An 11961-nucleotide genomic window follows, 5' to 3' on the forward strand; every position below is an offset into this window, starting at 1 on the left:
TTTTGCGGAAATATACCAGGGTATACCTCACTAAATTTTCTTTGTGGGGATAATACCAACCTAAATTTAAGTTTTGTTAAAAGTCACCAAAAATACTATTTTCGGCGAAAAAGTCAAATTTTCGGCCTTTGACTTGGTAGGAAAAGATACTGAATAACATTTAAGAATATATATATGAGGCAATAATGAACCTAATAATGAATCTAAATTCTCTAATAATACAACTTAAATGTACCCAAAAACTATTTTGCAGCGGAAGACTAATTCAAATCTAATGCAACTAATATGAGGTGGAGGAAAAACTACATGTTTTAGGGATTGATTTTCATTTAACAAGACAAATGACAAAAATATTTCCTACAAATTAAAATTACCACTTATTACCACTTATGAAATGGACTTTAAATTCATGTCACCGTCGAGATTAAGTGATTTTGGGCATTGTTTTTTTCCCGATCTGTTCTTCTTCAGTCGTTTTTCTTTTTCTTTTTCTAGCAGTTGCATTACAAATTAAAATTCACATGATCTCCAATTCTCCATTACAAAAATATTATTAAAGTTTGTTTTTCTTTAACACGCAAGTCTCTAACTATAATGTTTAGTAGTCATGTTTGTTAGCACTAATTAACAACTTAGCATCACATATCTAATCATGAAAAGCATGAAACTTTCATTATATATATGAAGGAAACACTCTGATACGTTTTTACGTTTGTTTTCGAAGTTGTACCAAAATAATTTCTTTAGCTTGAAATGGCATGTACAACGAACAATAATCATGCTCACCTTCTCATTATTCATCTTTTTGTGTTATGCCTTGTGATAATTTTGGAGAAAAATAAAGCAGACGTTGGCACTGTAAGTATTCATGATTCTTGTCCTCTTTAAGTCTTATCCTTCAATTGTTATACAAGAGATAAGAATATCTCCCTTGTTTTTTTTAAGCGACAAATATATCCCTTGTTGGTTACGTATATAAAGGCATGTATAAACAAATCATTAAAACAAGTGCCAACAATTTGTGTAAAATTAAACGGTTGGTCTTGTAAGAGACAACCTACTTTTCGTTTAAAATTAGGCACGACCGAAGGCCAATATAAAAAAGTGAACATGCCACCTTTTGTAATATAGTGACTATTAGTTTAATTTATTTATGGACTAGTTTAATCTATTTCGTAACCAGTTTAATCTATCTAGAAGTGACATTCTCTAACTCTTTCAGTGACTAGTTTAATCCATTTAGTAACTAGTTTAATCCGTTCGGTAAGACTACCGAGTTATTTTTTGAAATTCTCTGTTGTAGTTTGAGAATCAAGAAAATAAAGAAAGGAGAAGAGAAGGGATGACTAAGATATTGTTGGGTTATTGTGAAATTGAATGGGCTTATTAGAAAAATTCATTATTGAATTCGTCTAGTTTATGTTAAAATTAGACCGCCTCTTCTAATAATTTGTGTAAAACCAATTAATCACCTTATTTGTTGCAATTCAATTCGTTGTGCCATGAGCCATTTTCCCAAGATAAATTGATAAGGAACTCATGTTACGTTCCTACTTATGCTATATATCCACTTGAAATATTAAAAATTTAAACAATAATTGTAACTGATGAATAAGCTAAATCCTAAATATTATTAATAACATAAATTTAATGGATGGATTATTCACTGAGTAGATAATACTTTTTTCTGCTTTCATAAAAAATGTGCAATTATAGTAAGCGGCTAAACATGATTATGAATGATCAACTTTAGCTACGTACATATTTAGTTTGAAATCAATAGATAAGGTAGTTTAAACTTTAAATTTTGGTTCTTCCAACTTAAAATATAAAATTCTTTATCTCAACTTGTACAAACTAATCCTTACCTTAGCTTATTGGTTCTTGCTATTTAGGTAGCTTATATTGTTTAGTTCCCAATTTACTAACTGTTTTCATAACTTAATGTAGTCCTTGTGTGAACTAATAAAAAAAGGAACAAATTAAACCTAGCATAACTTGTATTTTTGATACTTATTCCCTCCGTTTTATTTTAATCTACACACTTACACTTTTCACGCATGTCAATGCAAAACTTTGAGGACATATATCTTTACTTTTGTATTTGTAAAAATTATAAAAAGTATATATATTAATAAAATACATGTTATGATGAATCTAACAAGATCCCACACGACTGTATTTTCATTCGCGTATAAATCAGAAATGATGGTCAAAGTGAAATTTATGAAAAGTGTAAAATATCAAAGTGTATAAATTAAAATGAAACGGAGGGAGTATTAATGAAGAACAAAGAACAACAACGATCATAAAAAAGCATAACTTCCTAAAATTTGTATATAAAAATGATCTTTATCAAAAATGTATGTTTTGCTACTTTGGATGATTAATTCTTTGATTTTTTGCGTTACATGAAGTGGTTTAACCATGGAGGCAATCTAGCAAACACTAGGGCACGACCCTTTGGAGAGCCATTTATAAATCGCAATTACATCCAAAGATTACATCTAAGGTGGAAATACTTTGTTGGGAATGATATAACAGCAACACCAGCAATATCAAACGGCGTCGTTTATTTTCCTGCATGGGATGGGAATTTATATGCAGTAAATGCATTTACTGGTGACCTTATATGGAAAGTGAACCTTGGCCAACTAACTGGGTTAGCTCCTGTTGGTACTTATGTTAATGTAACTGTAGCACGAGCTACACCCACCGTAACACACGATATGTTGATCATCGGGATCTACGGCCCCGCCGTCGTCGTTGCGATCAATCGCTTCTCTCCTAGGCTTGTTTGGATGACAAGGCTTGACCCTAATCCTCTAGCTTTGATTACCATGTCTGGAACTGCTTATCTAGAGTAAGTCATTCTTCATTTTAGTGTTTAGATTTTTTAAAATCCGTCTCTAACTCGAATTAGCGACAAGGGTTTTAGAGAGGGACAATATCCGTCTCTAAATCCGTATAGCGACGGATTTGACCTATTTAGGGACGGATTTTGTCCGTCTCTAAATGGACTTTTTTTTGTAGTGAACATTCATGCATTCCACCTTTTCTATGTGGCTATTAAAAGAGAATAGTTTTTACGATATTGCAACTATTTACTTTTTCTTTTAATAAGGTAAGTTGAAGTCATTTGCAAAGCATGAACTAGGAGGAATTAAGGGATTATGTTTATAAAAGGTGAGACCCGATCTCATGACTTTTAGGATTGGAGGTGATACCAACACCAGACTATCACTTGCTGCTCACAATATTACAAGTTGATTGCAATTACTACGTGCAAGTAATTGTTGTAAGGATAGTAATACTTTGGTTTTGTCTATTTTCTCACGTACAATTTAAGCATAATAGCTATTAATTTAAGAAAAGTTAATATAAGGCTATGTTTAGTTCACCTAAAATTTTCTAATCTGAACTTATATGATCTGACCTGATCTGATATGATCTAATCTTTTATAAAATATATTATTACTATTATATTGTTACTTTGTAATTCATTATTATGCAATACATTATAAGATCTTATTTATAGTATTCAATTATTATCATTTTATTTCTATCACAACTTTTACACAACTTTTATTAATAATAATAATTATTATTATTATTATCAATATTATAATAATAATAACAATAATTATAATCATAATAATGATAGTAATTACTAAAAATAATTATATAACCCAAGTCATTAATTTATAAGAGCACTTATAAAATGTTTCACACTTTTCCTTAAAAATAATGTTTCACACTTGAGAAGTCGGCGAACTCAACTCTTTTTTTTTCACATAAAATAAAATAAGATATACAAAAACTATGACTTGCGCAAGAAAGAAATGGATAGCGTGCAACTTCAAATAGCTAGAGAGATTTGGAATTCGGTAGGAAGAGATATACCGGATCTAAATTTATAATTTGTATCTCGCACTGAGCTTATTTTGAAATGTAATCCGAACTTAGTAGTTTCGTTGTCATGAATTTGAACTATCATATTGTATATATTTCTTATTTTTGCGTAAATCTTATGTTAATAACACGTGGCTTTTAATTTTCTATTATTTAATAACAATAAAATAACTTAAAATAATGATAACAATGACATTTATAATTATAACAACAAGATTAATAATAATTACCAATATTATAAGTACAACAACAACAATAATAATCCTTTTGAACAAATGTACTAGTAAATAATAATATTAATAGTAATAATGAGTTTTTAAATATAAGCATGATTTGGTCTGATCTGATCTGATTATGATCTGATTAGATCTGAAATAAGCAAAAATAAGGTGAACTGAACATAGCCTAAAGTGATGTCGTTGTTAACGACTAACGAGATGTTCTATTTTTGGAGCTGGAAGTGTCAAAATAACCAATTTAGATAAAACTAACTAATCAAATTGCTGTTGTGAATATCTGATTTGACTAACATAAGCAATCTAGCAGTGGTTTCTATGTAGGTGTATCATCCTTAGAAGAACTATTACCTCCAACAGAGTGTTGTATTTTCCGAGGGAGCATGGCAAAGTTAGACATACAAACAGGGGCAATCATATGGCAAACTTATACTCTTCCAGACAACGGAGGAAAACTAGGAGGTTATTCAGGTGCCGCGATTTGGGGTAGTAGCCCTGCCATCGATATCATAAGAAATCGCGTCTATGTTGGTTCAGGAAACATATACATTGCTCCTCCTGATGTGTTAGAATGCCAAGCAAAGCAAAACAATCAATCGAGGGCAACTCAACCTGATCAATGTACCTCCCCAGATGCTCATTTTGATTCTATTTTAGCTATTGATATGAATTCTGGGAGTATCATATGGGCTCTTCAACTTGGAGGATATGATGTGTTTTACTTTGCATGTTTAGAGCCTAATAATCCTAATTGTCCTCCTGGTCCTAACTTAGATGCTGATTTTGGAGAGGCACCTATGTTGCTCACCATATTTGCTGGTGGAATTAGACGAGATATTGTGGCTGCTGTGCAGAAGAGTGGCTATGTTTGGGCTTTGGATCGTGATACTGGTGACATTGTTTGGTTCAATGTAAGTAGTCTTGAATGTTTCCTTCTTCTTACTTCCTCCGTTTCAATTTAGTTGTGACACTTTTAAAATCTCGGACTTCTAGGCAATTTTTGGAGAGGAGAGAGATAGAGAAAGAAAATAAAAGTGTCCCATGTGATAAGAGAGAAATAGAGAGAAGTTATTACCTAAAAATGAAAGTGTCACAACTAAATTGAAACTTTCTAAAATAGAAAGTGTCACAACTAAATTGCAACGGAGGAAGTACATGATCGATTTTCGCAAGCTAGGGAAATTAAACATCGTATCAAAGTCATTGGTAGCCATCGGTGTAGAATTTAATAATAAAGGTAAACATGAGAGAATTAATTAAGTAGTACTGCTTGTTCATTATATTTCAGTTAATGAAACTACATAGTCTTTAAATAGGCTTAGGAATAAACCAACAAATCTAAAAGATGACACATGACTAGGTAGTGGCCTAATGGATGAGACCCACTCCTATACTACATAACAAGATAAAACTAATACATGCTAAATTATTTAATAAACAATCCACTAACATATTGCTAAACCATAAAACTACTCAACTACTCTTAACTAAAAAACGTTCCTATAATTTTGGGAGCACTTCCAACAATTGGCAATCATGATATTATTTGCTTCGTAATTTTTCGTTCCAACATATAATTAGCGCCCGCATCTAAATAGTCATGAGTGATAAAAAGGAAATTTAAGAAGAAAAAAACACTTTTTTGAGAGTAGAGCCTTAGATATTATTGTGGTTGCTAACATTGAATTGAGAATTTTGATACGTATAATATACAATCTAATCCTTTATTATATTTATCTAGCTAGTAAACTAACAGTATCTGATGTATTTTAATTGCCTTAAGTTCAAAATTGTCAAACATATCCTTACTTAGTATATATGATTATGAAGTACGTAGCTAGAGATGATTATTTCCACAAATCCATATGCTCCTCGGTTCCACTTTCTATGTGTCATATTTAATTGTACTAATATTCCTTTTTCATTCATACTAACAACTATAAACCTTCTTTCAGAAAAGAAAAAACTACTATAAACAAATACATTTCTTAATCAATAAACAAATACATCGATACGTGTCTAGAACTGTCAATTCAGTTACTCGAGTCGGGTTCAAGTTGGGTCATCTCAGGTTTAAGGTCATGTTCGGTCAGGTCGTGCCAGGTCTATAAATCAAACAGGTCCAGTGCAGATCGATAACGGTCGTAATTCGGCCAGGTTTGCCTCGGTTTGTTTCTTCTTTTAGGCTCAGTCGGGTTCGACATGGTCAATTTTGGGACATGTCATTTTTCGTGGTCATGCGGTGTCGAGTCGGGTTTATGACAGGTTTGTAGCGGGTGGTTTCAAGTTCAAATCATGCGTGGGTGGGATACTTATCATGTTAGGAGAATAACGTTTTGGGTCAGGTTCGGGTCAAGTTCAGGTTGGTGGTTATCGGATTGTGTAACTTGTTTTATAATTGGGTTGTGCCATACTTGATTTCGGGTCACTTCGTGTATGGAATGGGTCATGAAACTTGTGTGGCACTGCTTCAAATTTGTATCATTATTTAATATTTTATTGAAAATCAGTGCTTAAATAGTTTATCCAGTTATATGATGCCTTTTTCGCAGTAGTATTAGTTTATAATTTATGTTACTATATGATAAAATCAATGACAAGTCAAATTATCAAAAATCAACAAGTCGGGTAAAATCGGATGATATATAGCAACAAGACGGGTAAAACCATGTACTAAGTCGCGACAGGTCTTGTAAATCAGGTAACGGGTCACAACAAGTCGTGACAATAACAGGTTGGGTCGAGTTATAATCGGTTTCAGGTCCTAATCAGGTCAGGTGTCGAATTGAGTTCGGGTCGTTGTCAGGGTGGATCACTTCATTTATCAGTCTTTTTTGGCGGGCGTTGGTTCAGGTCTAAAATTATTGGATCAAGATCAGGTAGTAAGCTATTATCAGATCGGGTTCATGTCAAGTTTCAGGTGACCGATTTTACCAAAATTTCAGGTACAAGTCAGTTACAATTCATTACAAGTTCAAATCAGGTCCTTTTTTTACAGCTCTAATACGAGCCAATAAGAGTTAGCAACATATAAATATGTAGTACATAAAAGTGGGACAAAGAAAGTAAATTTACAAGTAACATGATACTATTTCTTTAATGGACGTACAACGTCGTCAACCGTACGTGATCTTCTAGTGCATGTCTTAGTTTCCGATTGTTACATGGAATTGAAGTTTAACAAGTAGGTACCAAGCAATATTGATGGAATAATTATTAACCAAATTAGCTACAGGTTGCAGGACCAGGAGGTTTAGAAGGAGGGGGAGTATGGGGGGCAGCAACAGATGGAAGACGCATCTACACCAACATCGTCAATAGTGGAAGAACGAAGTTTAGGCTAGCCCCGTCGAACGAGACGACGACAGGCGGGGGGTGGGTTGCGTTGGATGCGAACACTGGAAACATCTTATGGACCACGGATAACCCGAGCAACGAGGGCGCTCATGGACCGGTGACTCTAGTAAATGACGTCTTATTTGCTGGGTCAGTTGATCCTTCAGGACCATTTTATGCTATGGATGCTGAGAATGGGAGGATTTTGTGGTCCTTAAATACAGCAGCTACTATCTATGGTGGTGCATCTGTGAGCTATGGTTGTGTTTATGTTGGACATGGTTATTCGGTTGGTCTAGCCGAGTTTCACCCTACTTGGAACCGCGGCAATTCTCTCTTTGCTTTCTGTATTGGATAAGGCATAGCCTATAATTTGCAATACCAACTTAAGTAAGAATCACGTCATGTAGAAGATCAGGGAATTAAACTTGTGACTTCTGACTTATAAGACGGAGATTCTTCCATTAGACCAAACAACCTTGCTTCATTCGACATATATATTATACCATATGATTTATTTCATAGTATGATTCCTTGAAAAATAGTACCATTATATTGTAGTCATCTTAAAAGTTACCCTTGTATACCTTTTAAAACAAACAAAGCACATATGTATTTATTATGTTTACCCTCATTGTTCGAAATGTAGACGTTTGAAATAAGAAAGAGAACTTACAAATTTCGTTAAAAGTTACATGTATTTTATCATATATATATGAGCTCATCTCTACACCTCAAAATTGCACTTACAATTTCCTATAGTAGAAATTAGCTACTTTGGTTGACCGAACTTTGAAAGTGAAAGACAAGATATGAAATTAAATCTCATTTATATAACTTTTTTATTGCTCCATAAATTTGTAAACATTTTTCGAGAGCAAGCATAAATATTAATTATAAACATTAAACTATAAATAATCAAATAATATCATTAGGCTCCATAAGAAGAAAAGTGGTTTTTATCTCTATTATATAAGGGAACTTTTTAGTAGTTTGGTTTCCACTTGAAGTACCTTAAAATCCCTTTAATTTCTTAAAAATTGACAATTTAGTATCTCTATTATATAAGACAAGTTGAACAACACATGGGAGACACCAAAAAATAGAAAAAAGAAAAAAAAAAGGAAGTTAACTACCTGCTTTATTAAAATAAAAAAAATAAGATGATTGTATCTCTATTTGTATTATATATGAATAAAATTTATATACTTTTCCACGCATGGTGTGCATACAAGACTAGTTTTGAGAAACCAAACAAAGATCAAAAGCTAATTTCAAACGTTATGTGATTCGACTAACTTTACATTTACAATCGTATTTTGTTCATTGGATTCTTTTTCCATTGAAAATCATAACAAAAAAAATGTTCCAACAAATTGAACAAAGCCCAAACATATGTGACCTTTTCATCAATTAGGGTAAATGGTGTTTTTCCATTCTTCAATAAGAGAACTAAAGTTTGAAAAAGACTAGAGCAAAAGAGTACACAAAAGTAAGATCATATAATGCGGCATGCATATGAGCCACTCACTGGCTCAGCTACTGAACCCGGCCTTATTCCTAGTCACGGACATCTTATTCTCTCTGCTGCATTATTCCAAATTAACCTAGCCTATTATGGTGGTCAGGTTCATATATCAAGCTTACTTTGCTTTGGTAACATGTAAATTTCCATTAAATTGTACCCCGAAGAATATAAAAAAACTTTAGTATAAATTTGGTAGCACATAATGCATTTCAAACAAAGTATTAATTAGGGTTCAGTAGATGCACTAAATTTCCATCATATGTTTCCTAGAGTTCCCTCCAAACACTTCTTTAGGGCAACACATGCAGCTTTAACTAGCTAGAAATCTGCCCTATATGAAGTGTTTGGGGGAACTCCTGGATATATTTGATTAATTCTGGATCTATGGTTTAGTTTATCGAGGTTTGGTTTCTTAAAAAGATTACTAATTCATAATTTTTTGGGGCAATTCCTTACCGATAGTTGCCAATGAGTAATTATATAGTCTTTATTAATCTTTTGAAGGTAGGTATTGGGTGATTTCTTCCCATTATTTCCTTGCTCTCATTTTTAATTAGAAGTATGGTTTGTTTTGTTTTCATTGAGAATATACATTTATTATACTACCTCCTTTTTATATTATGTGAAACGATTTGACATAAAGTAGAAAGGGAAAATGTTTAATCTTTGCAAATAATAGAAAACGGAGGCAGTATATGATAAAGTTTTACTAATATGTGTCTTTGGGTGAGAATATATAGATAGTAGTAGAACTAAGCTACCAAAAGTCAGAGTTGAAAGAGCTTGTAAACCATTCTCAATGAGCATGGGAGAACAGATCGAAGCATAGAGTCTAAACACAAAATTACATTATCGATTATTATTGATTCTATAAGCCAAAAGTGTCGAAGGGAATGGGTTAGAACACATGTTGTGTTTTTGGTCTGGATTTTGAACAAGTTAAGAAGTGAAGGTTAAAGAACAGTGGAGCTATGTGATGGATTGCGTTTTTTTTTTCCTGAAATGACATAAAAGTCAAAACGAACAAATACATACCAAATAAAATTTACTATATCAAAACGACAATCGTTGATGAGATGCTAAAAATATCATTCAGAATATAAAATGAGTAGATATATCGTTAGAGAAAGTCCCGATAGTTTCTAAGTTTTATATAAAGAAGGTATGGGTCAAAATTATTTCTTCTACCCTAAATTTGATTAGAGATTATAGGCAAACACCTTGAGTGTTTTGTTTAGAGAAAAGATTTGCAATACATAAAATAAGATAGTTATTTTGGTGCTTGAGCTCTTCCCTTTGAATTGTAAATTAGATCCTTCTTGCTCCTCTTTAGTGCTTCCTTGTAATTAATGAATTAATGAAAAAGTTATGCAAGTATATTTGGCTGATGATGCCTAAGGCAACGATTGCAGCTTGAGATTATAGTTCTCTATCAGCAAAATTATGCCGAGTCCTGATTAGGGATGGAAATGGATTAATGGTTTGACTTATGCGATAAACTCATCGAGTGATTTCAACTTTGGCAGGTTATACATACACAAACCCGTTATCTATTTGATGATGCAGCAAGCCATCAAGGGAAGTTAGTCCTTGCTTCAAAACATTTTTGTAATTTAGGAGAGTTGAATTTAGAATATCTGAAGAAACGTGACTTTGAAGCTTTTGTTGTCACAACACGCTTATGATCTTTGTGGTCATCTTCAATCTTGCAGTCTTTTGATTTTTAGGGAGTTTGTGTAAATTAGTTATTTAGTTTACAAAGTATTCTAACCATTATTGTGGGATGGCAAATTTTTGTCTGTTTACAATTTTGGTTTATGATATTAATTTGTTCTTCCATCCTTTCTTCTTGATTGAAATAAATCAGTCTGTTGAATTCTCTAATTGACTGACTATTTAATTATTATTCCTCATTCCTTTCTATTCTCAAGTTCCTTCCTTTTAGCAGATTGTAAGGCTTGACTCTGCATTATAAAAGGCTTGAATCAACAACTGTTTAAACTGTCATTGATATAACATAAGTTTTAAACCGTCATTGATTTAACGAATGTTTTAAACCGTCGTTGTTTCAGCTACAACTCTAAACGGTCGGTGGCATATCGTCAAAGTTGGCATTAAAAGCAGACGGTGATAAATGAGAAAATCGTCGTTGATTTTGTTACCGACTGCCTGACGGTTGTTGATTCTTAAAGCAGCGACCATCGATGCAACAACTGTGAGTCAACAACATGCATTCAGCGACGGTTCTAAGCGGTCGTTGATATCATCTTTTTTTGTAGTGATGATGCTAATATATCCTAAAGTGCATAATTTGTTCTTGAGTTTATATTCCCATGCAATAGCACCTTGTAATTATCATGATAATGAAAACTGCTTTTTCTTGGAAAAAAAAACACAAGCTTAGGGGTGATATTGCTTCCCATAGAGAAAAAAAAACATAAACTTGGGGCCAGGATTGAAATTGTCTCCCCGTGGAGATTTTAAGAATGCTTGCCTTGCTACATTACACTTTAAATTCATTCTTATTACCATAATTTATTAACGATGATTAAACGAGTCGTGAGTCTTTAGTTTAGGTAAAAGATTTGCAATGCAAAAAACTGAGGATTTTTTTGTGCTTTTTTGAATAGGAATCTTGCATGGAGGATTTTTTCCATTATTAAAAAAAAGTTGTTGCTCGGATTAATTATACATTAGTAAATTTCTCTTATTTGTCAAGGGAGGGATTTTTCATGTTAAATGTGAATCATGTTAGTGTTTTGATTTTTTTTACCCAATATTTATTCATATGTTTGATCTGTGTGCATCCCCTAGAACTCACAAGTAGATAAGTTTTCAATGTTTTTTAGGCCATACAGTATGCTAGCTTGTGTTGCTTGAGCTCTTCCCTTGAAGTGTAAGATCCTTCTTGCTTTTCATTAGTGCTTCCTTGTAATTAATGAGCAAATG

At 32.7% G+C, this 11961-nt stretch overlaps 1 protein-coding gene across 1 annotated transcript; it reads left to right on the forward strand.

The window, feature by feature from the left end:
• The first annotated feature begins 753 nt into the window (after positions 1 to 753).
• On the forward strand, positions 754 to 8217 carry LOC104898088 (uncharacterized). Its single transcript, XM_057395873.1, has 4 exons — positions 754 to 858; positions 2418 to 2863; positions 4459 to 5059; positions 7384 to 8217. The coding sequence occupies exons 1-4, from the start codon at positions 754 to 756 to the stop codon at positions 7840 to 7842; spliced, it is 1611 nt and encodes a 536-aa protein (XP_057251856.1). The 3' UTR covers positions 7843 to 8217.
• The last annotated feature ends 3744 nt before the right edge of the window (positions 8218 to 11961 follow it).

The sequence above is a fragment of the Beta vulgaris genome, chromosome 6, assembly GCF_026745355.1.
Source record: "Beta vulgaris subsp. vulgaris cultivar EL10 chromosome 6, EL10.2, whole genome shotgun sequence".
NCBI lineage: Eukaryota > Viridiplantae > Streptophyta > Magnoliopsida > Caryophyllales > Amaranthaceae > Beta > Beta vulgaris.

What these genes read in the sequence shown, in the direction of transcription:
- LOC104898088 (XM_057395873.1), top strand. Translation starts at nt 754, where the DNA reads ATGGCATGTACAACGAACAATAATCATGCTCACCTTCTCATTATTCAT. An exon ending in ATAAAGCAGACGTTGGCACT is followed by an intron (nt 859 to 2,417) that starts GTAAGTATTCAT and finishes CGTTACATGAAG; the next exon opens with TGGTTTAACCATGGAGGCAA. An exon ending in TCTGGAACTGCTTATCTAGA is followed by an intron (nt 2,864 to 4,458) that starts GTAAGTCATTCT and finishes GCAATCTAGCAG; the next exon opens with TGGTTTCTATGTAGGTGTAT.